The sequence below is a fragment of the Takifugu rubripes genome, chromosome 9, assembly GCF_901000725.2.
Source record: "Takifugu rubripes chromosome 9, fTakRub1.2, whole genome shotgun sequence".
In the NCBI taxonomy this organism is placed as follows: domain Eukaryota; kingdom Metazoa; phylum Chordata; class Actinopteri; order Tetraodontiformes; family Tetraodontidae; genus Takifugu; species Takifugu rubripes.
The window spans coordinates 957,592-984,523 of record NC_042293.1 but is presented as its reverse complement, the minus strand read 5'-3'; the positions used below and the strand labels follow the sequence as shown (position 1 = coordinate 984,523).

The 26,932-nt window shown below is 49.6% G+C and overlaps 2 protein-coding genes and 1 long non-coding RNA gene across 6 annotated transcripts; 1 reads left to right on the top strand and 2 right to left on the bottom strand.

Moving 5' to 3' along the window:
* Positions 1 to 25: 25 nt before the first annotated feature.
* On the bottom strand, positions 26 to 16,762 carry LOC101068607 (solute carrier family 45 member 3). Of its 3 annotated transcripts, none has more exons than XM_011606832.2 (6): positions 16,671 to 16,762; positions 4,378 to 4,722; positions 2,441 to 2,631; positions 1,690 to 2,359; positions 632 to 897; positions 26 to 560 (listed from the first exon to the last, which is right to left on the bottom strand). In XM_011606832.2, the coding sequence occupies exons 2-6, from the start codon at positions 4,523 to 4,525 to the stop codon at positions 132 to 134; spliced, it is 1,704 nt and encodes a 567-aa protein (XP_011605134.2). In that variant the 5' UTR covers positions 4,526 to 4,722; positions 16,671 to 16,762; the 3' UTR covers positions 26 to 131. The 3 variants fall into 3 exon arrangements, with proteins under 3 accessions (XP_011605134.2, XP_011605135.2, XP_029697352.1); XM_011606833.2 differs by lacking the exon at positions 16,671 to 16,762 and adding an exon at positions 8,114 to 10,472 and having other exon boundaries at positions 132 to 560; XM_029841492.1 differs by lacking the exon at positions 16,671 to 16,762 and adding an exon at positions 4,822 to 5,799 and having other exon boundaries at positions 132 to 560.
* On the top strand, positions 16,757 to 17,166 carry LOC115250983 (uncharacterized). The gene is made up of 2 exons (XR_003889512.1): positions 16,757 to 16,882; positions 16,966 to 17,166. It is a non-coding gene; the product is annotated as an uncharacterized lncRNA (long non-coding RNA).
* Positions 17,167 to 17,720: 554 nt separating this feature from the next.
* Positions 17,721 to 26,887, bottom strand: ferry3 (FERRY endosomal RAB5 effector complex subunit 3). Of its 2 annotated transcripts, none has more exons than XM_003966995.3 (14): positions 26,819 to 26,887; positions 26,324 to 26,508; positions 25,892 to 26,037; positions 24,317 to 24,498; positions 23,925 to 24,024; positions 23,643 to 23,767; positions 23,111 to 23,217; positions 22,843 to 23,040; positions 21,839 to 21,967; positions 21,680 to 21,748; positions 21,401 to 21,603; positions 20,189 to 20,246; positions 19,739 to 19,806; positions 17,721 to 18,796 (listed from the first exon to the last, which is right to left on the bottom strand). In XM_003966995.3, exons 2-14 carry the CDS (start codon positions 26,502 to 26,504, stop codon positions 18,704 to 18,706), a joined length of 1,659 nt encoding a protein of 552 aa, XP_003967044.1. In that variant the 5' UTR covers positions 26,505 to 26,508; positions 26,819 to 26,887; the 3' UTR covers positions 17,721 to 18,703. The 2 variants fall into 2 exon arrangements, with proteins under 2 accessions (XP_003967044.1, XP_029697353.1); XM_029841493.1 differs by lacking the exon at positions 26,819 to 26,887 and adding an exon at positions 26,740 to 26,762 and having other exon boundaries at positions 18,659 to 18,796.
* Between the last annotated feature and the right edge of the window lie 45 nt (positions 26,888 to 26,932).

Here is a 26,932-nt window from a genome sequence, read left to right as displayed (position 1 = left end):
GCGCGCGCGCGCACACACACACACACACACACACACAGGAGTTTAGCACAAGGCAGTGGAGAAATAGTGCACTGTTGAATCCTCCCCCCCCCAACAGAACCTGAACAAAAGAACCCATCGAGGCCCGAGTTTCAACTTTTTAGGTCCTTTTGGTCGAAGACGATTTGACTGGCCAGGTAAATGGCGACGGCGCCGAAAATGGCGGAGAAGGCGATGTAGGCGGTGACGGACTGTGCGAGCTGGACAACTGTGCCCATGAGGAGGGTGGGGAAGACCTGAGAGAGGAGGAAGGTGCTGTCCAGGATGGCAAAGTCCAAGCCCACGCCGCGCTTCTCGAACGGCGTCTCGGGCTCCTCCTGGTCGCCGCCATCGCAGGCGTGGACGACGCCGTTCTGACTGTAGAACTCGTAGCCATCCGGGTGGGCCGGTTCTGTCCCAAACAGACTCCCCGTTTTATAGGCGTGTTCACTTTTCTCCTCCACCGCAGACAAATACACAGAATCCCGCTTGGCGGCGCCCTTTTTCTTGATGCTTTTGGCTTTCTTTTTTGCCATGAACACCTGGAATGAGAGAAGGCGTCGACGTCAGGGCGTGAAGTGACACAGCGCCGCGCCAGAAACCCGGTCCTCACCTCTCTCTCTTTGTGGTAGTGACAGGTGAGCGTGTAGGGCAGCGTCTGCAGCGTGGCGTAGGCGTAGCCGGTGAGCGCCGCCATGACGGTGATCAGCACCACGCTCTCCGACAGGCAGATGACCGACGTGGACGCCGTGAAGCTGGCCATGCTGCTCAGGTAGACCCACCGCGAGCCAAAATGGCGGACCAGGCGACTCATGACCAGAGAGAAGAAGGTGGAGGTGGCGCACTGGAGGAACAAGCCCAGGCTGCCCATCCGAATGCCTGCAAGTGGGACAGGAACAAGCGTCTCAACCAGCTGTGCTACCCCAGAACATCTGCATATCTGCAGTCATTTCCTGTTGGATATTGGCCCAAAAACCAGGATTGATTAGTGTTACGACGGCTGAAGCCCTGAACCAAATCCAATTGTTATGGATTTTGAAGTTAGGGGGGAGAAACACTGCAATAATATTGTTTCAGGAAAGTCACTGTGCTACATATCGCAGCAACGATATTAATAAACGGCGAAATTCCATAAAACTCAGCTGGGTGGAAGAGGGTAAATATCTCGCTGCCGGCTCGCCGCGCACTCCCCGAATAAATTGTTTGTGCCCTTCCCTGAAAGCTGAATTGTAGCCACATTTATCAGCCCAGTCAGATCAATATGGAGCAGAAAGTGGTTGCTACGCCGACGCGGCCCCGCATCCCCAACGACGTTTCACAGGAGCCGCCTGTCTGACAGACTGCAGCTTTACGTCCTCCATACATCAGCTGCGGGAGCTGCCAACAGACGGGAAGACGAGGACGGCCTTCAGCGACCTCGCCATAGCGGAAGGAGACGTCGCTTTATCGCTGCAGGTGATGGATTTCTGCTATCGTGCAGAGATTAGTATCAAAAAAACACACATTTTCAAAAAGTAGAACGTGATTAACCTTCACGCAGGCGGTTACAGATTAGACCCGTCTTTACTGTTCTGTTGCATTTCTCCTCTCGGTATGAAGCATCTATGCAATTCCAGAACTCTTCCGAGATAAGAACCCCCACATTGAGCGTTTCGGTGGCGAAGAACTGACCTTCCTCGTACCTCTGCCTGGGCACGCTGCCTGGTACGGCGCTGGGAACCCCCTCGTACAGGACCTCCCCCACAAAGTCCGTGTAGAAAAGCATGAAAGACATGACGGCCATCCAGCTGCAGAGCTGCGCCACGCACAGCTGCCGCATCACCTGCGGCACGTGGCAGTAGCTCCTGTAGATGGCCGGCGTCATGGACCAGCACGTTCTCAGCAGACACAGGAGGGGGCCCAACTTCAGAAGCCTCAGTTTGCAGCGGGGCAGGTAGCAGCAGGAGCGCGGGCCGCCGCACTGGCTGCCATCCAGCGCTCCGGGGCCCAGCTCCAGGGAGGCCGACGGCCCCGCCAGGCCGGCGCCGGCGCCGCCGCACAAAGGCTCCTCGGACACCTTCATGGTGATGAGGACGCTGGAGATGAAGATGAGGATGAGAATGGTGAAGAGGCACTCGGCCTGGCCCCCCAGGTAGACGGAGAGCAGGCTGTGGCTCCAGTCCAGCGTCGGCAGCAAGTAGCCCACGCAGCCCCCCAAGCTGATCATGAAGGAGAACATGGCAAACGCTTGGCTGCAGTCGTCTTCGTCCCGGTGCAGGTCCGACAGGAGCGCCTCCAGCGGGGTGAAGCACACCTGTCCACAAAAGTCCAGTAGCACCACTCCAAGGACCAGGAAGCCCACCTAGAGAGCAGCGACACAGAGTTCAGAACCGCCGACTCGCCTCGCCTCGTCTCGTCTCCTTCGGGCTTTTCGCCCCCATACCTGGACCGTTGGGCCACCCCAGGCAGACCGAGCCGCCAGGACGTCAGCGTGAGGAATAATGAGCAGCGCCAGAAGCACTCCCAACGACAGCAGCCAGATAAACGGACGTCGTCTGCCATAACTGCTGTTACAGTCGTCACTGGCTGAGCCAATGAGAGGGATGAACAGGAGGCCGAGCACCGGACCGATACCTGTGAACAGAACCAGGGACACGTCAGGTAAACGCCCCGAGGACATCAATCAATCAATCAATCTTTATTTATATAGCGTCTTATACAATCAGAGGAGAGGAGAGGAAGAAGGAGGGGGAAGAGGAGAGGAGAGGAGAGGAGAGGAGAGGAGAGGAGAGGAGAGGAGAGGAGACCATGACCCAGTGGGGTGACAGAGGCCTGTCAGGTGATCATGTTTCTGGACCCCGGCAGCCTCGGCCTATAACAGCACAGCTAAGATGTGACGACCCCCTAAGCATAATAATTTGTCTGTCTATGATAATAACTGGAACTACAGAATTAGTAACAATAAGCTTTTTCAAAGAGGAAGGTTTTAGCCATGGAGGCCCGTCACAATTATCCCCAGATCAACTCCAACACCCCCCCCAGCAACATCTCCCCTCACACACCGCCTGTGACTGTAAACATAACAACACATTTACATATCAGGCCGCCATTTAAATACGCAATTAAATATAGTGGCGGTAATGAAGCCCTCGGCGGCGTCCCCCCTCACGGGGAAGAAACGGGACAAAAGTAACAACTGCAGGATGCAGCAGCCAACAAATGGCCATTAGATAAAGTAGAAAGCTTATGAGAACCTGATGCTGTTGCTGGGGGGAAATTAGTTTTAACCCTCCTGAGATGCAATATCTATTTCCATTGGAACACCACCCTGGCACTGGGTTACAGGGGGAGAAGAGCATTAGGTTGAGTCCCATTTCCAGATTGGCTTACGGTGCAGCCAGTTTGGGAGGAGCCCCAACAATGAAATCATTTTCCCTCATAGCACAAGCGGCTGTTGCAGAGGCAGATGAGCAGAAGCGGTTCTGCTCTGGTGCTGTTCAGTACTTTAGAGGAGTGGGCTTATTATTGATGGGTCACTCATCGCGTCTGCCGCTTTTCTATCAGTATTTCCAGGAGTCGGTCATTTATTTAACCTGCGAAAGCTTCGGGGACGTTTTTTTTCAAGGGTAATTTGAGTGGAGACGCACCGAAGTTCCGTGTGAACGGTAAAAGGGGAAATTGGGCGCCGTTGAGGTCGGAAATAGACGCGTGATGCTGACAGCCAACGTGTGAAAAGGACGCGCGGCGCCCGTTTTACTGCTACTCTTTCCCAAAAAATGTGTTTAGTAAGCATTAAAGGAACTCCCGGGGATATTCTTAGATCGTCACAGCGGCACCTTTAATCAGCTGAATCAGCTGTTTACTCTCCAGAATCGAGATCGTTTTTTTAGTGTTTTTCAGGAGGTGTAATTTGCAAACCTCATCTGATCAAGAGCACTCAGAGAAAAAGAGAAGTTCGAGACGTTTTCTGCGACTGCGTCGCTGTTGACCCTCTCGCTGCCTTTAAATTAGCGCCTTCATAAAGCAACAGCTGACTGGGCCCCTTATCTCTGCTCCACCGACGTCTTTATGGCATGCAAAGCTTCCTGTTAATCAGTTACACACTAATAAAATCACCTTCTCTTTGGTTGCTTTAAGATGAAAAACAGGCCGAGTGAAGTGAACAAAAAAAATAACAAAGGAATATTCCGATCAGCCGGAGTCAAAAACTACATTTCCAATTAGAGGCGATGGTTTCTTGGGCTGATGAGACCAGGACGTCCTCCCCACCCCGCTGAAGTCATTCAGACGGTTAAGGAAATGAGGCGGCAGGAGATGAGCGATATGAGGCAGAAGCACGTTTACACCCGTACGGAGCTCGGCGGCCACCTGAGTCTTTACCTAGAACCATGGTCATATAGCGCTCCTCCATCCCAGCCTCCAGCAGGAGTGGGGGCACGTACGTGATCCCAGCTGCTGCGCAGATCTCCAGGCCACAGGTCAGGGAGTTCAGCAGGACGAGGCGCCACTGAGACCTCCATCCAAGCATATTTACAGGCTGACTCGCCTTCCCTCCTCTCTGGTAACGCTCTACTGGGGGCAGGGAGGGGGATAAGGAAGGGGGGAGTGCGAGGAGGCAGATGGCGCCCCAGTGGGACGAGGGGCCCGTAGGTGAGAGACAGCACTGGAGATGTGTTGATGGCTCAGATGACCCGGAGGATTCATTCTCTTTTCAGCATGGCAGATCTGAGGGGGGGGGGGAAGAGAAGAACTCAATCAGAAATGAAAGGAAAAGCAGAACAAAGACACCTTGATGGGACGACTCGCGCCGTGTGCTTCTCCTACCTGAGAGATGAAAGAAAAGGGGACAAAAGCGTCCCCGTGCCTGCCTTGATCAAGCAACCCTATCAAAAATCCTCCTTCGACATGTTTGACTTGAACGACTGCGGAATTACGGACCCGCGACATCGTCCTCCCCCTGGATGAGGGGAGAATTTCAATATCGAGGCTTCCTCATGACATCATCTTCAGACGCATGTACGGCACAAGTGACGGGAATCGGGGAATGATATTTCCTCACCGCTCCTGCCCAAAGAGTTCAGGGTGGCGGGAAGAGCCAAGGTCACACAGGAGACGCGAGTCGGCCGAAGAACCATGTGAAATATTCAAGCCGTCGACGTTCTTTGTCAACCTTTCGCACCCGTCCTCGGCGTTGGAAGGGAAAATTTAGCGCGTTCAGCATCCCCGTCGTGATGCGGCGAGGAGGCGTGCGTGCTTTTAAAGCAGGGAGACCGAGCGAGAACAGTCGGAACGGCCGCTAACGCGGGAACAACAAGGTGCTATATTTGCAGTTGGTGCCACATTTCTCTGCCAGAACTGCCCATCTGTTCTTTCCCTGCAAACAAAATGGATGTCACCATCGCATCCACCACCATCGCTGGCGAGTTTCAGGAATTTGTCCCCCCCCCCGTCCGACATATTTAGATGGCGTCCAGACAAAAATGTCAGAAGGCCAACGGACTCTCGGGGACTTTTCTGAAGCATCCAGAGGACCGGTTTCAGACCCAAACTGGCCGTTTTAAAAAAAAAAATGTACCCAGGGTTTCGAACCCGATGGTCAGCGGGTCCATCAGGCCTCTCTAAAAGACTCTCGGAACCATCAATGTAAACGAAATGTCCTCATCATTCCTGAATCTCCACAGTCTTTAAGAATAAAGCCACAGCGTGAGCAGGCCGGATGGAGCGGGGCTTGAGGGCAGCGCTTCCCACCCACCCCAACTTCGGACCACACTGAGAGACGCCATCGTTGGACCAGACTTTGGCCTCTGACCTGTCTGGCCACGACAGCCCCCCACCCCCCACCCCCCCGCCAGCATATTCTCCGGCATGTGTATGCGTTGGCGCCCCTCCCGCCACCTTCTCCCCGCCTGCTTATCCCTCCTCAACCTTCAGCTTTGGTTTCATCCCTGACCTGAATTCTTAGAAAGCCTTTATTGACACGTCTGCCCACGAGCAACACTCAGGAAGATAAAGGCATTAAAGGGAGTGAAAGCCTCCTATTGCAGCTCCAGCTGACACTGTGGGACATGTTCTCACAGAAAACAGAAGGGCTCCCAGTGGCAAGAACACAAAAATCTGATGTGTCCAGCCAAGCAGCCGCGGATTGTTTGGATCTCTGCCCGAAAGCGAGATGGATTCCGGGCTTTTTTTTCTAAATTGAATGGCTGCTTTAGTCGTGACCGCAGGAGGTATATGCAAGTCAAAGTCAAGAGAGGGCAACTGGAGACGACCGGTAGACCGGAAAAAAGATGTTCGGAATAGCAGGAAATGGGTAAAGTATAGTTCAGAGAAGAAGCGTTTATCGAATCCAAAAATCCATCTGGCTGTTTTTATTCTTTAGCCAGGGCCGCGTTTGTGGCGTGGAGCGAGAGAAAATAATAGACACGGGCAACCCACACAGTCATTTCACCACACGCTTAATGACACCTCTGTATCTTCAGTATATTCTATTTGTGTCCTTCGTTCTTTTACCACAGTCTGAGACAAAAACACACGTATAACGTCGGGGAAAAAGCGAGTTTCTCCAGGACGGGCGTACATTCAGCATCAGAGGCCTTCAAACACTAATTCCCATTTCTCCAGTTCCATTTGCGCAAGACAAAATGGGCATTGTGCCTTTTAAATTTCCAGATTTCTACACTGCTACATTAAAATTCAGCCCACAGCGCGCACAATAAATCAGAGGATTGTCCTCGAAACGCCGCCCTCCAATCAGCTCTCTCTCTGGTCAGAAAGCACTAATGGAAACTACACAACAATCCAAGCACCATTTTAAAATTAGCTTAGATTTGTGCCCTCTGTCCACTTAAAAGCTGACCCCGACCAAGCTGACCCCACCCCCATCTTGCAATCTTAAGCCTGCCGTCCCTGTGACCCTTGACCCCTGTCTTTACCACAAATCATGTGACAAAATCCAACATTTCAAAGCTATCACCTGCAAGTAGGAGTCCAATGACATTCAAAAGGTGAGAAACCGAGGGACAAACCTTAAATCGAGCGGGACGGATAACCGTGTCTTAACTCCCAATAGGTTGAAGCCGTTTTCGCGGCGCCAGAATGTGAAGCGCTCTTTCCATCTCTGCAGCTAATTAGCACAAAGGCTTTGAACGCGTCCCTTCGGGTTTCCAGGACCAAAAGGATGACAAGAAATTAACAGTTTGCGGCTCCTGGGAGGCCGGCGGCATCGGCTTCTTCGGGAGCGGTTTCGGTCCGAATCCAAGTTTCGGTTGCAGAGAAATGATCATGGAGAGCCGAGATGTGCAGGAAGAGTTCCCGAAGAATGATTCCGAGCCCGATTCCCTGCGGGAGGATTGGGCTGCGTGGACACGAGTAAGAGGGGGAGCTGAGGACGACTCTTATCACACTGGTCCATGCAAACAGAACAACACAAAGCAGTGGAGTTGAGCCTTGTACCCTCTTGTGAGTCAATGATAACAGGTCTCCCTGCTTACCGCGACCATTTAGCCCCCGTAAAACCTATTGTGTTACCGTGAAAGGGCTAATAGTAAGCAATGCAAACGCTAATAAGTTGTAATCTGGTGCGTTTACATTTAGGCAATAGTCACAGTGGTGACATTTAAATTAGGTAGAATCAAAGAAAGTAATTGCTGCAAATTTCCAAAGCACAGCAGTGTCATTAGCATAGCTAAATTAAAGTTCTTTAGATACGCGATGACGCAATCTGAATCGATGCTGCGTTTCTCTCAGTAGACGCAGCTTAACCTGATTCAACCTAAATTAATTTGGCAGCATTTTAATCCGGCCACTGCGCACTGCTTCTGCAGCCACATCTTGAGAGGCACGTGGGTGCCGGATAAGCCCCCACCGGGATGATTTTCCGGCCGCACGTTGCTGTGCGTGCAACAGCAAGCACGCTTAAAGTCAACTCATCATTGACTCACTAAAGCTGCAGCAAATTACACTGCGACTTGCACAAACCGTTAGCTGACAATGAGGAGGGATATTAATGCCCCGTAAGGACAGGAGATGAGGTAAGAGCGCATGAGTGCCTGTGCGCTAACCCAGAATAACACAATGAGCCAAAAGGTTTCGAGTTAATTGACAAAACGATACTCACCAGCCGGCAAGAGAATCCTCTGGCAGAGATTAGGTGTCTAAAAAGCGGGCGGCTACGGCGTTTGAGCAGCTGCTCGGCAGTATTTAGCCCATCCACTCACTTTCAGCATGTCTGCACTTTAGACCACCTGCTTCGACTCGGAGACTCTTTCTTTTAAAAATCGGGCTACTTTGGACGTCCTCCCCCCTTAGCATCCCTCCCTTCCTCCTTCCCTCCCTCCCTGGAGGAATCCTGTCACTCTCCTTTGGTCCCAGCTGCCTTCTATCTATCTAGTTTCTTTCACGAGAGATAAACTGAATAGGAAACAAACTTTTAATGCGTAGAGATTCTCCTGCGTTGCATCAGAAGAGCAAAATAGGTGGTCAGAAAACAAAGAAGTGATATCCTTCAACAGCCCCACGGAGGCCACTCCCTTAAAGTTCTGTACGCTACCCCCTGACCCGGTATCATGTTTAACGGCCTATCAGGGGAGGAGCAGCTTCCCCACCTCTCGCTGCGTCCCTTCCTACAGGCCAGTTAAGCTCAAACTCTTGTCCGCTTCCCCTCGGTTCACCAGCTCAGGCAGGAAAATCCAATTTGAGTCCACAGGCAGCGGCACACATGGACCCAGAGTGTGATTATCCATCGTTCCAACCTGCCCAGCTGAGAAGCTTTTAATCAGATAAAAGTCAGGAGGGGGAGAGAGAAGAGGTGGATCTAAACCCAGAGTGAATGTTAGCAGTGGGCTAATGTAATCACCCTACGGATGGCTTTAAGGACTCTCCCCTTAAAGCAGCGGCTGCCGTCCCCTCAGCAACAGGAGCGGCCCGCTTGGAATGGAGAATCCTGAAATTCCCACTTTAGGGGGAAAGAAATAATGGCGGGGGCTTGATTTCAGCCCTCAGGGTCCAGCCTTTCCAGACCAAATCTCCTAAACTCTGCAGGACTATTGATCATAACAACAATGTCTATAATCTATCAACAACGCAGAAGAAGATTTTATCTCCTGAATTAATTATTGGCAAGAACCAGAGTGAGTTGCGTAAGTCCTGGAGACACAGGGAAGGTGAAAACCCTCCATTAATTTAATACCTTACACTTAAGTTTCTCGTGTCTGTCTTGCTCAGAAAATGACTCTGTTTAATGGAATTCTGTGAGGGTTGTCATTCCTCCAGGTCACGTCGGTTCAGGTTCTTGAAGACATTTCTCCTCTTCTCCTTGACCTCAATCAAGTCCAGTTGCTCACCGAGACCCAGCTTTGGATCACCTAATCCTGCTTTGTGCTTTATATAGAGCGCCGGGTGAGATAAAGTTTTCATTTCACGGTAGCCTTTTCTGCAAACCCTCTTCAGTGTGGGCCAAAGCCACACAAAGTGTCCATAATGAGCTCCGACCCACCGCTCTTGTGCTTTGATAAACCAAGAAAACTAAAACAACATGTCAGAAATAGACCCGCCTAAACGGCTGGGTCCCAATAACGCCTAAATGTCACCCACGCGGCGGAGGGCATGAATCAATCACCCGTTGTGTGCTTCGACGGCAAATTAACCTTTAAAGAAATACGTGACGGCGGCGCTTAAACACAGAGACGCGCTTATTAGTGTCGAGCAAGTGGCGTTAAAAGCATTCAGTTAACATTGTTCGGGAGACGCCAGTGTCGGAACAGAATGTAGAAGGAAGCACACAAGGCCGACTGAGGCACGTTCCAGCAGCAGCTTCGCCATCAAACAATACAACAACGAAACGTACGAATCAACCCAGCGAGAATCGGCCGCCAAATCCCTCAGCGCCATCAAATAACTAGCAACAGCTCCTCCAATTAGGGTCACGCCAAATCCTTTGCGGTCTCTCTTCCTGTTGACATATTTTAAAGTCAGGAATACAAAGATACGGCCTCAAGACATCCTGAGTGATCTATGCTGTGTGTCGTAGCTTTAGGCTAGTGCCTGTAAAACGAAAAATGAACGACAATAGCCAATTAGAATTGTTCTGACGCTTTTACGGAGCAGGAAAATGCACATTTCACAAGCTAGACATACCTATTTGTTCCTAATATCACAGAAGCCTGGAAAGGTAAACCCTTTATTTCGAGATGACAGGTCAATTCTGTCTGCTACACTGAAAACGGAGCGTCACCCCAACCCCTCATTAGCTACTCAGGTGTAATGGTTGAGGGGTGGGGGTTCAAGTCTTTCCAAGTCTGAGGCAAACAGGCTTCTGCGCCCATCACAGCCGCCTGCTGTGCCAGCTCTCGTTGCGTATTCTAAAACGGGACATCAACGGTAAATCTGACAGTCGACTAGCCCGCCTGTTGAAAAGCACTCTTCAAAGCGTGGCAACGTTGACGGCAAATTTGCAGGAAGGAATTTTCACAAATATCAATTTGGCTGTCACCAAGTGGGTGGGTGGGGGGGGGCTACATATTCATGCAAGGTAAACGCTCGCTATAAGGTATTCTTTAAGGCTGAAGATGGAGCCATAACTGGTGCTATCACTAAATGCACCTTTTATGCACAAATTATGGAAATGCTTTGGAGGAAAAACAGAACGGACGGGCAGAGCGATTATTATTGCCGAGGGCTCCTCCTGCGTTCTCTGCCTTAACGTCTGCAACCTCCTAGTGAGATTTATGTTGTGGCTGCTCTAGTCAGATGCATAACTAATATCGTAATAACAGAAGTCTCAATAAAGCTGTGATGTTTTTTTCTCCTGCCACAAATACCTTTGCTGTGTCTTTTTGTCCCCCGTTCACTAACAAAGCCTCGGCTTTCACAAGGTCATCGTTTCAAAGGAGCGTCTTCACCATTTGTGCCGTTGGAACCAAGCACCAAGGTCCATTTAGTGAGGCAAATATGGCCAAAGACATTTCTTTCCAGAACATTGTTGGATAACAGCAAATAAATAAAACTGTGGGGGCTGATGCAGCTGTTTCTAAAAAAAAAGAAACACCCAGAGAAGACCAAAGCTGCAAACATTCCAGCAGCATGGATGCATTTCATGCAGCGGTGGAGAACACTGACAGACAGAAGGACAGATGGACCACCACAGGTCCAGCCCTCTTTTCCAGCTGTTGCGAGAGCAGCAGCTCCCCCAACACCTCAGTCAATCGCAACATAAACCAGACGGTATAAACGGAAGACAAAACCTTCCCTTATACACACGATCAGCCCTCAGGACCTTTAACTCAACCTAAAACGGCACTACCAACAGGGGTGGGTGACTCCTGCTTGCCAAACGGCTACTTTCCGTGCACATCCTAAATTAAAACCAACCGCCCAAAACTAAGAAAAGCTACTCGGGGACTTGCGGGAAAAGGAGAAATGTCACTCATCAGCTCCACCAGAAATGAGCTGGCGCGCAACAGAGGCACGTAAACGCCACATTGTTCTTCTCTCCATTTATCATCATGTCCTCTAAACCCAGGATACGAGACGAAATCAGCCAAAACACGTCCACAAACGCGTCTCGCTTTGCTCAAGTTTGCTTTGTCCTTGAGGTGTTGCTCCCGCCTGCTTCCACGTTAAAGCAGCGCCGCTAATTTGACCGGCGTTACGATAAATCTGGTGTTGGACTGTTTAATGGCTTAAAATGAGAACCTTTAGTTCAATCATTTGCAGAACAGCCAGTCAGGCAAATGATGATGCCACCAGTACCGATGAGAAATGTCCTCCCTCTGCTTTTAGTGACTAGAACAAGCAAGTTTCATATATTCACACAACTAACACAACTCTATATACACTAGTACGTAAAATATGCAAGAGTTCGAAACACACTGGGCGATATGCGATTTACTTTACAACCAAAATAAAATCTGGATCAGCGATCAGCATCCCGTGGGCGCACGGTTCAATCGAAACACCGAAGTGGCGCGAGCAGCATCAAAGCATTTGCAAAAATACTGATGTGAATTAGAAGCCTGATCCTTTCGGCGGGAACAAAGCAGCTCGTATATCAAAGGAACTCGCTCAAACACCGAGCAGCACCCCGTTCCAGTTGCTTCCCAAAAAAGAGGCCGTGGTGTGACATTTCGCCATTTTACCAGCAAACCTCAAAAACGAGCAAACTTAAGTGAATATTCAATATCCAGGAGGCGGCTCTCCCAGCCAACATTCCCAAACAACACTGGTCATTTTACTCCCAATACCCGGATGTTTCTCAGACATCTTGCTGTTTCCTTGAGAGCACGAGGATTTGCTGAGAGAGTTTTAGCCTTTAAAACACCAAAGTGACCCAGAAATTCCCAGTAGTGTGTGATGCGTAGAATTTAGGAGGTCCTGAAGCCCAAACTGGTTAAAAGATCAAACAGGAAAGGGTCCCAAATCGCCATTTAAACCCTCATCCTTTGCGCCACATGTCGGTCGTACCGGCTCCACTTCTAGTTTAGCTAACTCATTTTAATGAGGTGCGAGTGTGACCTTTTCTCCTTCCGCTAGTGTGGCCTTTTTAATTGTGCTGAAAAATAAGTGGAGCCGATATAAAAAAGAGCAGCAGCTGACTTCTGTGGCAGACGCAAGGTAATACATTGGAAAAGAGGGTCTAAAGGACAAGAAGGAGCCCAAATTCCTTTAATCTGCATCTTGTGTCGGAAAAACAACACAAACACCAGAATTAAAAGTAGGGCAAGTGCAGAACGCACACAATGAGCCCAGTCCTGAACCACCACATTCCTTCCTCGATGTTTAAGGAGAACTACAGAACCATCAATTCTTTTCGTTTCTTAAACGACAGAAGCACAATACGCATGGAGACCTTAGAGGTTCCGAAATATCCAAAGCCAAGCTGCAGCTAAAAGCAGCTGGAAAGCTGAATCTGTGCCAGAGTACCTGCACAGACACAGGAGAAAACAGAGGCACAGACGCATCGCGCTGTCTCTACCACCCTCTCGCAGCACTTACAGCAAATTTACCCCTCCTGCTCCACCCAGCCCTGAGAAGAGGGGAAGGACACCACGGTCCTTGGAAAGCCACCCCCCCAGTAGGCGGTGGACAACATTGCCCTTCAAAGCAAGTGGCAGAGATTAAAGCATGCGGTACCCCCACGAATGCAGCGGGGAGAAGAAGAAAAAGACAATAATTATTTCACGAGTGCCGAATAAGTTTCAGCAGGATCAAAAGGTAAGTCACTTGCAAAATTCCCAACGCAGTTTAAGAATTGGGCCATAATGTGAAAAACAAGGGGAAAGATGAATAATTTAGTCCGGGGGCGGCATTCCCACATGCTCCTGGAGCCGACATCATTTCTTTAGTCTGTGTCACAATATGAGCCCTTGAGCAAAGCTTCGGCCCGGCCCAGCTGGTGGTAGAGCACCACTACAGGGAGAACCGTTCGGACTGTGACCCTGCAGCCCTCTGGGGGCTGGGAAACTAGCATTGCCCCCCTCTCCTCCCAGTCAATGAGAGACCTAGAAACCAGACAGGTCATTTAATATTCAGCACTTTCCCTCGCTGCTAGTGAATCATGGTGGTCCCGCTAATGTTATTTTAGTCCTTGCAAGATTTTCCCAGCCTAAGAGCAGGTGTTGCGTTGCTTAGGAGTTGTCGTTGTCGTGGGGGGGGGGGGGGCGGCATATAGGATAGAAACAGATTTATTTTCCTCTGAATGTATTTGACCATGACAACTTCTTTCCCCCCTCCTGTTCCAATAAATGAGCTCAGTGTTTTCACCCAATTAGCAGTGCAGGGCCTCATTTACCTCAGCAGTAAACGTACGAGGCTCAAATGATCTCAATAATTGCCCAAAGACTGTAAAACACATCACAGTGATTTGAGAGAGAGAGAACTGGTTAAACTGGAGCGCTCGCAGAGATTTGACAGCAGGATGGATCCCGTCAATAAAAATACAATTAACATTCGATTTCCTGCTGAAATTGCTGCTTCCTGTAATTCGCTAAAATCTACAATTATCGGCGGGCGAATTCGAGTTGAGTCCATAAAGCAAAATGTGTCAGCATGAGAGGAGCGCCACGGGAGTCGTCCCCGCGTTCAGAGCCAAGCCCACGACCACCATTGTGCGGACGTCATGATACCAGAGCGATACGAGCGGCTCGTAACCCTTTAAAGAGGATTCGGCTTAAGGACCACCACACCCAAAAACCCCTTCCAGCTAGAGGGTTTAAACCGCGACCTGTCAGGGCAGGGGCAGGGGGGGGGGGGGGCAGGAAGAGAACAACACCAAATAACCCAACCTGCCTCCACAACTCCACAGAGACAGAACAAGTTGTTTAAAATTCTGTATAAAGACCGTAAATAAATAAAACATAGGGAGGAAAAGCCGACCGACCGACTGGGAGGGGAAAAAAAAAAGGTGCATGTGCATGATAAAACTGCAAAGCCTCCCGTCTGCTTAAGTAGCTCAGTGTCCTCGACAGCGGGCGATTATCCTGCGCTCAGCTTGAGGTTATATTAGACTGTCAGAAAGCAGTAAGGGAACAGGCAGCTGGTGGAGCCACAGTCCCCTGGATGAGGAGGCTGTTCCAGAGCTGAGGAGCGGACCAGCAACTCCCTCCTGGGGCAACTGGCACACGGAACAAGTGCAGAGAAGCTCTTTTAAAATAGTGTAATCATTAAGATGCTAGTCGGTGATCATCAGGATACAATCATGCACACCACAAAGAGCTCGCATGACCGCAGGAGGACGCCATGTTGCGCAAGACTTATTGGAAGAGGGAACATTTGGGGAGAACTAGACTTGAGTTGGGAAGCTGAAGTCTATTTGCAGCATAGAAGGACTAAAAAAGGAAAGGAGCCTTTGTGTGATGGGAGAGTCACGGTCATGGGGACAATGAGGGTCTCCGGCGTGGGTTAGGGCCACTTGACCTTTTGAACTCACGTCAAGGAACGTTTCTTTGGATCTTCATGTCCGAGTCAAAGAAGGAGGAGGAGGAAGGAGGACTTTTGTCCACTCTTGGATGCAGCTTGCTACAAAAGAACTTTGTGGAAGAGTCTTTAATATAGTCGACGTGGCTGGTATGAGGAAAGTAAACAGGAATTTAGGGAGAATGCTGCTGCTCTTCAGAGAGATTTGTTCATCCCCATCCAACTACAGACCATAATTGATGCTCATCTGTCATCGATGACCTAATCTGCTCAGAGTTACACAGAACGCGGTGCATTTGGCAATTCAGAAATTACTTTGGTACGTTTTTGTAGTGTTCGGTTTAAACTGTAGTTGGAAATATGATGATTGTTTTTGTGAATCAAAGTAAGACCAGTTTGGGACCAGTCTGGGACCCCTAGCTGGGTCCCAGGCTAGGACTAATCTGGGACCCAGCTAGGATCAGGCTAGGACTAGTCTGGGACCAGTCTGGGACCCAGCTAGGACCAGGCTAGGACTAGTCTGGGACCCGGCTAGGGCCAGGCTAGGACTAATCTGGGACCCAGCTAGGATCAGGCTAGGACTAGTCTGGGACCAGTCTGGGACCCAGCTAGACCAGTCTGGGACCCAGCTAGGACCAGGCTAGGACTAGTCTGGGACCCAGCTAGGATCAGGCTAGGACTAGTCTGGGACCAGTCTGGGACCCAGCTAGGACCAGGCTAGGACTAGTCTGGGACCCGGCTAGGGCCAGGCTAGGACTAGTCTGGGACCCGGCTAGGATGAGGTTAGGACTAGTCTGAAACCAGTCCGAGACCCAGCTAGAACTAGTATGGAACCAGTCCGAGACCCAGCTAGGACCAGGATAGGACCAGCCTGGACCCGGCTAGGACCAGCCTGGTCAACAAAGGCAGTGACACTTTCCAACTTCTCTTGGCAACAGTTCTGGATCTGTGACTCGCTCCTCGTCTTCAACAGTTCCCGCTGAACAAGATCCATCCACCTGGAGCCACGCTTCCAATCTGGGGGTCCGCAAGTGCTAAAAGGTTCCCGGCAGATCAGCTCATGTCTGCAGGGCGAAATCTGCGGTCGGAACCCAAGTAACCGGTATTTTCCAGCCACCTTGTTCACAGCTGCCTCAGCAGATCCCGGATTAGCGGCTCTCATGTTACTCCAAGCTTCGGTGTTTAAAACACAAAGCGTCGAGGGTAAAAGACCTCGGGGACAAAGTTTCCGAACAGGGTGTCCCGACGCGCCTCCTCCCCCATTAACCCAAGTGTCAGCAGGAGCGGGGGGGGGGAAGCCAGAAGCTCCCCGACACGATGGTTTACGTGGATCAGTGAGCCGGTCCAGCGATTGCCATCACGGCACTTGGCCCAGCATCCGAGCGCAGAGACCGGGATGATGAAGCTGCAGCGACCGCCGAGGGGTGGAGGGAAACTTCCAGAGCAGCGCGCTGCCCCTGACGCGCAGCCCCGGTTATCACCAATCTTTCAGCCAAACCATCTTAACGCGACCCCGAAGGGGTTTTTTAAATTCCGTCTGAACGGGGTTTCAAAAAGGGCGATTCGGTGGAAGTTTACCGGTGTTCTCTGGTGTTTCCCCCCCGACACGTAAGCCAGCGCAACGCCACCGAACACGGGGAATAACTTTTACCCGACGCGGCGAGCGAGAGCGTTTCAACTGCGCCCCGAGAAACGAGTGCGGATAAACGGCGCATCGGCGAAACGGAGACGATGTTGAAAGGAAAAGAATTTGCAAACTTCACCTTTTGATCGCAGCAGCTCCAGAAAATCCATGCGAGTGATTCGCAACGCCCCGCTTTGGCTCAACTGGTGCGGAGGCAGACGCCGCCAGTCGTCAAGTTACCGGCGTCCGAGGCGACAACTTCCGGTCATGGGAACGTTAAAGGACCAATTCTTTACCCAAAGCTAAATTAATTCACAAAAAAAACAAAACTACATTTTAATTAAGACTAAGGTAACTTATATAGTCTTTTTTTGTTACACATTCTGTCTTAAAACGGCCAAGTTAAACAGCACTTTGTTTCATTTATTTTTTAGCAAAACCTCATTTCCGGTGTGATGATGGCGATAGAAGATGGACAGATTTTGCCGTTTTAATATTTTCTTCACATATTTCCACAGTATTTTTTTGCCTAAATCTGCTTTTCACTTGCTTCTGTCCCACTTCTGAAAAGTTTTCCTCATTTTTAAAAAACACGATACATAACATCAAATAAAAGTGCTGAAGTCTTTTTTTTTTAAAAACAGAGACGGAGTTTTCCTTTTCTTTTGAGGTATCCTTTAAAGTTTAACAAGTATTTAATGTAAACCAGACCAATGCTGAGGAATTCCTTCTGCAATGAATTATTTAGACCTTTCAATTTAGGGGAAAACTCACTTTAGTGACAGGTATTACTGATGGTGCATAAATGTACTGCAGTACTGTTTAGTCAATGAAATCTAACACTCCAGCAACACTGAGACCAATCCCAAGAATGCCAAACACTAAGCAAATCATTTTCCTATGAGCCCGTTGGTTCTCAGCAGGCTGGTGTGATATAAAAAGCTGTGGAGGTCAACGTAAAACCATTCCACGACGGTTTCCATTCTATATGTTCCCACCATATGTAGTTTATTTTGGGAAAAACTGAGGTTAACCTAATACTGTAATATCAGAGATCATGGCTCAGGTACTCAAATTAGGGGCTGACGTGGGTGTCCCTGGAATCACATCACACTGGACAGTAACGACATGCAATTATTCTAATAGTGACATCCACCACAAGCTCCCAAAAGCATCAGTTTCTAATTCCAGTGATTCCGATTAGGTTTATTTCTCACACAGGAATGTTATCGGGCACAGAAATCAGAGTTCAGCTGAGAAAACTTGGACCAGAGGTGGAGCTCAGGATGAAATTATGCCGAGGTGTATTTATTTCCACCGGTTAAAACTCGAACTCTTCACGTTGACCCATTTCAGGTTGGTCTACAAAACAGCGCCCCCTGCTGTTACAGAGCTAGACTGTTCGGACAGAGCCGCATACGCACGCACACGCACGCCAGTCCTCACTACCACTCACTGCAATGCAGCATTAAACCACGAAGGTTGTTCAAAACCATCCAAGTTTATGTCAGCCCACTCTGAACAAGCCATCCACTGAATTTTAGATATTCCTACAGACATTAAACACATCATGGCTTCACTGTTATTCTCACAACCACTTTGACAACATTTATCAGAGGATGTTTGGCCGCACGTCAAAATGAGAAGTTAGCTCCCTGCAATAGTGCTAATAGTCCCACAATCGATCATCCTGCACGGGTGAAGCGTGAATGCATTTGCCGAGTCACACCTGCCAGTAGCGTCGTTAGTTAAGATTGCTTTCACATTAAACGACCTGCACGGATGATGTCATGCCGTTCTCACATCGACTCTTCGTGAGCTGCATTAAAGGACAAAGCTGGAATTCCTCCGTGGACGTCCCAGCGCCATAAAAGTCACCACCAGAAACCACACCCCGGAGGCATGAAAAGATCATTTCAGCAGCTGCGTTGGGGAGCCACGGTCTCCGGCCCCATTGCAGGAAAAGGCATTTACAGCAAAGCTGTGCACCTTTGAGAGTATTTAAAACTCTTTTAGCATCTACTGGAAGTGTATTAATCATTGGTCCCCATTGAATTGGTAGATGTTGGAAATAACTGAATCGGGCCTTAAAAAAGGCAAAAATTGAAATGTGACACAGTTTTGTTGGTGGTGGTGCCGCTCCGTCCGTGCCGCTCCGTCCGTGCCGCTCCGTCAGTGCTTCGACGTGAGGGTCAGGGTGGAGGACACGCGGAAGATCTGAGGCAACATGTTGCTCAGCTGGTAGAACATTTCCTCCGAGATGCTCTGCCAACACAAGAGACAAAGGAGTCACGGTTAAGGAGAGGACGAGGCTCCGGTTGATGCAGCCGCTAAATAAACTGATAACGAAGAACAACAATAAACACATTTCAACCTACAGGATGCGGCAGTGGCCGTAACATAAAGCCAGCTGAATCTGTGCCCAAGCAAATGTATGTGGCTGCGGTGTGTGTAGAACGGTGTTAACGGTCCTCTATGCTGGCCTTTGCTTTGACATCTCTCTCCTGGGGGAACAGTAATGTGTCATTCTCAGCGCCGCGAACATCAAGTGGGAACGCAGAAACAAAGCCACGTGCGCGGCATTTGAGCGTGCACGCAAAGTCAGGGAGTATATTTAGCTGCCGCATCTCTCTGAGGTCCAGAAAGAAAGACGAGTTATTTTAAATGGCGTCTGAGAATGCGGTCGACAGGAAGCGCGTGCACGGGCTCCTTTGTTGCTACTGGGTCTGTCATCTCACGCTGTCAGCAGGGGACGCCGCCGTGGGCGCCGCTGCCTCCCTAACAAGCCACCCGCGCTGAAGGTAAACACCACATCCAAATTCACCCCAAAATAGAGCGGCTCGCGCCTCAAGTTGCCACCCGACGGGACAGAAAGATGCGTTTAGATCTGGGAACGTGCACTTTTCTACTCTCCGGCCGCATCTTAGCGAGCGCTACGGCTTAGCCTTTGGCAGAGCAGCGTAAACATTAGTGGGACGGGGTAAAGAGGTGTAATCCAGGCTTTTATGGCTGCTGCCTCTCTTTGTCTGCGCTGAAACGTGTTTGCCGGAGAGGCAGGTGTGTCTTTTGTCAGGCTGTGTACACACTGGATATGCAGAGTTAACACAGATTTGCTGGCAAGCGATTACTTAAAGGGCAATTGAGTCTAGGCTGAGTAAATAAAAAAAAGAAACAAGACAAGACACAGTCAGGACATTGTGCTCTCACCTTTGGCACCAGAAACTGAACCGTCCGTGATATGCCTCCATCCCATGAGGCCATTTCCATCATAAAACCTGGAAACAAAACAGACTCTTTAAACCCAAGAAGCCTTTTCCACCCCACATGAAGAAATTATACTTTCACCCACATTTCATCCCCAGAGACGACGTGATTTATGACAATTAAAAAAAACCAGGACGACTTCAATAGCAAAGAAATTAATAACAAGCTGCTTCGGTGATAAGAAGCTCTTCCAGATAAGAGAACGAGCCCAAGAATCGAGCGGTTAGATAACAACATGGAGTCAGCCTGGTTTATATCAGCCATAATGAGGATTACGCGTCCGTCAGGCGTTGTTTAGCGTTAAATATCGGTTCGATTCACGTGCACAGTGTGACAAAAGCAATAACACAACAGCTCAATTCGATTTTTTCAGCGCGAAATCAGCCGTTTTACCTTTGACACATTTGAAGACCAGCTCGGCCCTCTTCAGACACCACGGAATGGTCATCTCCTGCACGCAGGCCAGAAAACAGAGTGATGCGTTTGGCACCTTCAAAATATGCGCCGCCAAACTAAAAATAACGGGACTCAACGCGTCGGAATGGCTGCGGAAAGGCAGAGTGACACAGGTGGAATGCAAAGGCCAACGTGCACAGAGGCAACTGCAAATGAGCGTTCCTGCGGCAGCTATTGAGGACAAACTCGCTCTTCTAATCAACACAAAACAGGTTTTAAGGAGACGGCGGTTGTTGAGGTTTATAGTTCCGCCTGTGATCGACACCTACTGGACAAAACTGGTGGACAGGGAGAGAAGAGAGGCCTGGAGAGGTTTGGGGAACCACTCTGGCTTCTGTTCCTACAAACCATCAAAGGGGAGAGTGTCTCCCTTATGTCAGATATGGCTAAAGTGCACGAGCCGGTACAGCAGGCCGCGAACGCAACGTTGAGCCAAGCAGGAAACCTTCTCACCCAAAAGGTGGAAGCACAAGAACGGGCCTGCACAAACAGGCCCAATGTTTTGATGCGACACCAGAAGCTGTCAATTAAAGCTCATCTGGTTTCCATGGCTTCAAAAGAGTCCTCTTGGTTACGTAAACACAGAATTTCTGATCAGACATGCCGTGGCACGGGTGCACTCGGGGTTTAATCAGCTCCCAGTCCTGCAATTATGGAATCAAGCGAGAGTCCAGATTTACAGACCAGTCATTAAAAGCTCTCGACCTCCTCTCGGTAGAGAAGCGCTGGGTAAACACAACTCCCCGTTCCCACAGGCCGGGCCTCAGCGGCACGTAAACAAGCACGGTTAACATCGGTTAACATGACAGAAACTTGTGAGGGGACTTTCTTTTTCTCCAAAAACACGCCGAAAGATCCTGCAGCTGTTAGCAGAGCTATGAGGGTTTAACATTTGTAGCCTTGATGGTGGATCTCTTACATTTCTAAAGATTTATGCTGTTATTAGTTTGGATTTAGTCTGAATAACTATCAGGATTTTTTCTTTTTTAGGTAGCTATTGCATTCTACCAAATTATGAGATATTATTTCTGTTATTTTCCGGTTTAGTGAGATTGAAATATCATTTGTTTAAGTCAAAAGTAAATGAACAGTCTTATGAACAGGTCAGCAGGCCTCTGTGGGGGGGCGCACGTGCGCTCTGGTCCTCACCTCTGACATGTCGTGGACCAGCAGCAGGGGAACGGTGATGGTGGTGACGTCGTGGGTGCAGCAGACCTTCAGGATGTTTCTCAAGCCCATGATGGCGGGATCCCTCGCCGTGATGTTCCCCGAACGCACGTTATCGTCCACGCACAGGTGGAAGACGACGTGGACCTCCGACAGGTTCGAGTGCCGCGAGACGTAAAACTCACCTTTCGCGAAAAGAAAGAAAAAAACGCAGGTTGAAGCGACGGCGACGTTACGCACTGCATCTTCAGTTACCGCTACCTGGCGAGATGTTGGACGGGTTTCGTTCCAGCGCTTTGCTCTTATCATCACCTCCGTTCCTTGAAATCTCTGGAAGGAAACGAGAGGTCAACACAGGAGGAGGGGTTTCTGGATCTGAAGAGTCTGAGTGTGATGGGGAGCTGATAGCAGAAGTCTCACCAGGTTGCTCTTTGTGCTTGCTGCTCCGCTGAGCTCTGGCGTAGAGCAACACCTGCTGCACCTCCTCCAGCTGCTCCTCCAGGCAGAGAAAATGGAAGTCTGTGCACTCCTTCGCCACAGTCGCAAAGTCTGCGAGAACGGATGGCAAATCTGTAACTGTGAGCTTTGTTCGAAGCCCCTCTCCCCTCCTCTCCTCTCCTCTCCTCTCCCCTCCTCTCCTCTCCTCCTCCCTCTCCTCTCCTCTCCCCTCCTCTCCTCCTCCCTCTCCTCTCCTCTCTCCCCTCCCCTCTCCTCTCCTCTCCCTCTCCCCTCCTCTCCTCCCCTCTCCTCCTCCCTCTCCCTCTCCTCTCCCCTCTTCTCTCCTCCTCCCTCTCCTCTCCTCCCTCTCCTCTCCCCTCTTCTCTCCTCCTCCCTCTCCTCTCCTCCCCTCCCTCTCCTCTCCTCCCTCCCCTCCTCCTCTCCTCTCCCCGCCCCTCCCCTCCTTCTCCTCTCCTCTCCTCTCCTCCCCTCTCCTCCTCCCTCTCCTCTCCTCTCCCTCTCCTCTCCTCCCCTCCTCCCTCTCCTCCTCCCCTCTCCCTCTCCTCTCCTCTCCCCTCTTCTCTCCTCCTCCCTCTCCTCTCCTCCCCTCTCCTCTCCCCTCTTCTCTCCTCCTCCCTCTCCTCTCCTCCCCTCTCCTCTCCCCTCCCTCTCCTCTCCTCCCTCCCCTCCTCCTCTCCTCTCCTCTCCCCGCCCCTCCCCTCCTTCTCCTCTCCTCTCCTCTCCACCCCCCCCACCAGCAGGAGGGTCCCCCTACATGAGCCTGGTCCTGCTCCAGGTTTCTTCCTGTTAAAGGGGAGTTTTTCCTTGCCACTGTTGCTTCCCTGGGGTCAGGCCCTGGGATTCTGGAAAGCGCCTTGAAACAGTTTGGACTGTATAAGACGCTATGTAAATAAAGACTGATTTGATTTGATTTGATTTGAACCACGCGGGAAACGGACGGGGGAACGGCTAAAATCTCTCCGGACCTCTCTTGATGCCGCTGTAGGAGTTGACTCTGTTGTCCACCAACAGCACCAGGCCACAAAGCGAGGAGGAGTAGAGGGAGAGGGCCGTCTGCAGACGCCTCAGCTTCGTTCCGCTGCTCCCGTGGCGCCGGTGCTTACAGAAGTCCAGCACGTCTGCCCGGACGAGCCGCAGGTTGTGCATCGTCTTCAGTTGCGCCCCTGGTCAAAGATATTTAGTTTTAACAAGAAACCAAAGACCCGCTGAAGACATTCGATTCACATGATGCACCTAGATGTATGGTGAAACTCTCCTCCAACAAAGGCTGCTCCTCAAACACCCTGGAGCCAGAATCCGTAAGTTCTGACAGCTGGCCCGACTGCACCATAATCTCCTCACTGGAAATCAATCCAAGAAGCAGAAAATACATTTCAGCATCACTTCTCAGGCAGGAGATAACGGAGAGCACAATTTAGTCTGCAACATCCACCCACACCGGGCAGGAATATGACATTTATCCAGAAATGTCCCTCCAACGGTGGTCACGCTGTCTGAAAAGTAGTTAGCATGCAGGTCCTGGAGGCCATTACTGTTCTGATGGAATAATCAGTCTGTGCAGAGAACTTCAGGGCTTCATTACTGTTTAGCTCTGCTAGACATTTTAGCCTGAAGATGTTAGTCGTGACTAAAGCAACAAGGCTGAGGATCAGTCAAATTGAGCATCTGCCATGTAAATGCAGCCAGTGTTGCCCGGGAACTGCTGGAGATCCATTTGGAGCCGAGTCAAAGTGACAATTTTGTCCGTATTTACCCACTGACTCACTTAATTTTGCTGCTGTTGGTGGATTTCTGCAGATCCTGGTGCAGCTTGACGACCCACTCCTGATATTCCTGCTTCTGAATCTCGGTCACTTGCTTCAGCTCACTGGCCCACTTGTTCTCCAACACCTGAGCAATGAGAGTGAACTCCAGGACTGAGCAACTCCAATGTGACGCATTCTTTTTAGTCCTCACAGTGTGACCACAGACTGGCTGTGGCATATCTGGACACATTCATTCAATATGCAGCTCGAACTCCGCGTGATGTAACAGCTTCTTCTGCTACCTGCTGTGCATCAAAATGCTGCGAGGCCACCGCGTTCACATCCTGGTCAGACAACGTGTTGCCCAGCTCGTGCATCACCTTGTCCATCTCGCTGGTTTGCCTGTCAGAGAGATGAAGGTCCATCAGTGTGATTGGCCTGATGGAGAATTACAAGACAGGAATAACAAATAGAAGGCCACGACGTGTTTAATGTCAAGGTCATTTTTTTAAAGACCTCTTGGGTAGGTTTTTATTTCTGTTTTTGGAGGAAAACAACAGGAAGAGTTTTACCTGCAAAGTTATGCCACAGTTTGTTCTCTGTACAGCCTGAATTTAATTAAAACATTACCAGGATAGGAGCATCAAAATTAGCAGGGTTAAAAGAAACAGAAGCCGCAACATTTCACACCAACCTCTCCTGCAGCTTCTTGATCTCCATGTCCCTCTCGCTGATGAGCTCGGAGATGCTTACAAAGTAGTTGTGCTCCAGATTGAGGAGGGTATCCGAGGCAGGGGAGTGGATTAACTCGTGGTAGACGTCGGCAAAGTCCTCATCCCAGCTGGGCTCTTCGGGCCGGGCGTGCTCCAGCGTAGTCTGAGAAAACACATGTTTGGAATTGGCAGCTGACAATAAAGTGATGAGGGAACATATGGGCAGGCGTGTTAGCGTGTCTGCTAACTGAATGGGCTGTTTATTAATGACGTGACTCCCGGAGGAACTGAAGGAAGTGGATCTATAACTCAAACCGCTCCAGTTGAGCCTGAAAGGTGCCAAAATCAATGGAGTAGTGCGTCACTTTGCAATAGTGAAAAACAAACTTTCAGCAGGAAAACAGGTTAAATATTCTTCCTCGTAAAACTGAAGACAGGGGAAAACACACACAAAAAAGGGAGTAAATGTGAGCGACACGTCATTTTCCTGTCCGCTCCTCAAGGATTACGCGTGGGTGCAAACTGTGAAAGAGCATGACAAATAAGACGTGATGTCAGCATTAAATCAGCAACATTCTGGGGAGGCGACAACAAAAGAGGAAGGTAAAACGCACCGTCAGGACATTTTGAACGTGTTGCTCAATAAGCAGTGGCAGCTGACGTGGACCAAGCGTGGTTAGAAGCGTAGAACCTGCATCGATCTGAATCTAAAGCTTCTCTATTTATACAGGGCTCTGACACGGCGAGCCTTGGCGGACGCCCTGAACAGGCAACCATTCACCCGTCCCACAAATGCACGTTATCCTTAGCGGGGAAACTCACAGAAAAGCCCCCTCGGGGATTCAAACTGGGAGGCTTCTTGCTTCCACCTGCACCACTGTGCCACCAAAAGCATAAATTAACACAGAATTGTGAGTCTATTATGGAGCAAATCATACTTCTGGAAGTTTACAGTAACTTTTTAGTAATTATCATTAATATTCTTTTTGAAATGCTTGCAAGCTCGACACGCGAGTCAGGGCTCGATGTTCCCACACTCATCCTCATATTAACATCGGTTTTCGAGGCTCGCAATTTTCCAGCCAGCCAAATTATGTGCAAGTACAGAATGCAATTAAAACTCGAGACGTGGCCAGCTAGGCGGCATCAACACCGACAACTGTCAGAACCAGATGGCAAATCGAATTTGCCCAAATACAGATCTTTTCTGTTCCTTCATAACGCGGCGTTTCCTTTTTGCCCTCCCACGGATGTTGCGTGGAGACGCCCAACATAAACCAGGCAAGGAGAAAAATAACAACAAACTTAAGTGAGAATTTTCCCCTAAGCATCGCGGACAGGAGCTGACAAAATCTCAGTATATTAATGGAAAAAAACCCCAAACGGCAGGATAATGTTCCCCTGTTAAATTACAACAGGGATATAGATGAACACACATTATGTCTTGCTGGGAAATGAATGCACCCTTGCCTTTTTTATCTCACAGTTTGCTGTTGTACCTAGTAAAGAATATGGAGGTTTATTAGCATTTACCAAAACACACTCATATGCTTTACCTCCACGTAGGACCTGGCCCAGGCATCGGTGAGCTGGTTGACGTCTACATCTCCCATCGTGAGTCTCTGCAGGGCCTGCTCCGCTTCTCTGTCATAATCCAGCGTCGTCTCCCGGTCGATGAAGTCGGAAAGAGCAGATTTCAGTTCTGCCACGAAGAGAGGGTGAACACACAGAGAGACAGATCCAGTCAATAAAGATACAGAGTAGATTGAGGGTCCAGCACTATCCACATTATATCCATAATCACGGTACCATTTATTTTTCTTGTTATCTCAGGAATTCAGCGAGTCTAAAGCTGCAACACAATTGTTATAAGGGTTTTCTCCCCACAGATTAAAGTAAGTTAAATAACCTGACCTCTAGTAGAAGCTAAAATTATGCAAAACATGCATGTATGACGGGTGTTAAAGCCTTCTCGTCCGACGTCTCACCGTTTTCTATGTAACAGGGTATTTTGTGCAGCAGCATGAGGCGTCCGTGCAGATCATTGATGTTCTCTTGAGCAGGGAACTGTAGAGGCACTTTGAGGACACAGTTGTGTTTCCCTGCCTTGAATTCAAACACAAACTCCTTCTCGGATGAACTGCTTGTTTTGCATTTGCTCTTCTTCATGGTTCTAGCAAGAGGAGGAGATGAGACTTGTTTTCCGCTACATCATCATTTGTATGCCTCAAATTGAGAGAAAACGTCATGCATTGTACACACGATCTATGGCTGATGTACTAGCAAAACGGAGCAAAACACGTGTTATTGCAACAATAACTAATAATTCTATTTTGAAACACCAAACGTCGTGTCAACTAGCATTGACGCTACCAACGCGGAGGCGAAGCTACAAATAAAATACCTGCAATCAGCTGCTACTACTCTGCTGGCATTTACTTTCTTAAAAGAATCTATAATATGATAATGGTATAAAGAATTACCCAGGATTGAATGAATGTGTCGCCTCCTGCAGCGGACGGTAGCACTTCCTGTTTGGGTCTGTCAGCTGACTTCAGCCGACAGTGGCAACGTAACACCAGCAGCACTTTCGCTAC

What these genes read in the sequence shown, in the direction of transcription:
- LOC101068607 (XM_011606832.2), bottom strand. Translation starts at nt 4,525, where the DNA reads ATGCTTGGATGGAGGTCTCAGTGGCGCCTCGTCCTGCTGAACTCCCTG. An exon ending in GGGGTGGCCCAACGGTCCAG is followed by an intron (nt 2,360 to 2,440) that starts GTATGGGGGCGA and finishes GCTGCTCTCTAG; the next exon opens with GTGGGCTTCCTGGTCCTTGG. An exon ending in ACTACCACAAAGAGAGAGAG is followed by an intron (nt 561 to 631) that starts GTGAGGACCGGG and finishes CTCTCATTCCAG; the next exon opens with GTGTTCATGGCAAAAAAGAA.
- ferry3 (XM_003966995.3), bottom strand. Translation starts at nt 26,504, where the DNA reads ATGAAGAAGAGCAAATGCAAAACAAGCAGTTCATCCGAGAAGGAGTTT. An exon ending in AGCATTTTGATGCACAGCAG is followed by an intron (nt 23,768 to 23,924) that starts GTAGCAGAAGAA and finishes CTCATTGCTCAG; the next exon opens with GTGTTGGAGAACAAGTGGGC. An exon ending in TGGTCCACGACATGTCAGAG is followed by an intron (nt 20,247 to 21,400) that starts GTGAGGACCAGA and finishes GCCTGCGTGCAG; the next exon opens with GAGATGACCATTCCGTGGTG.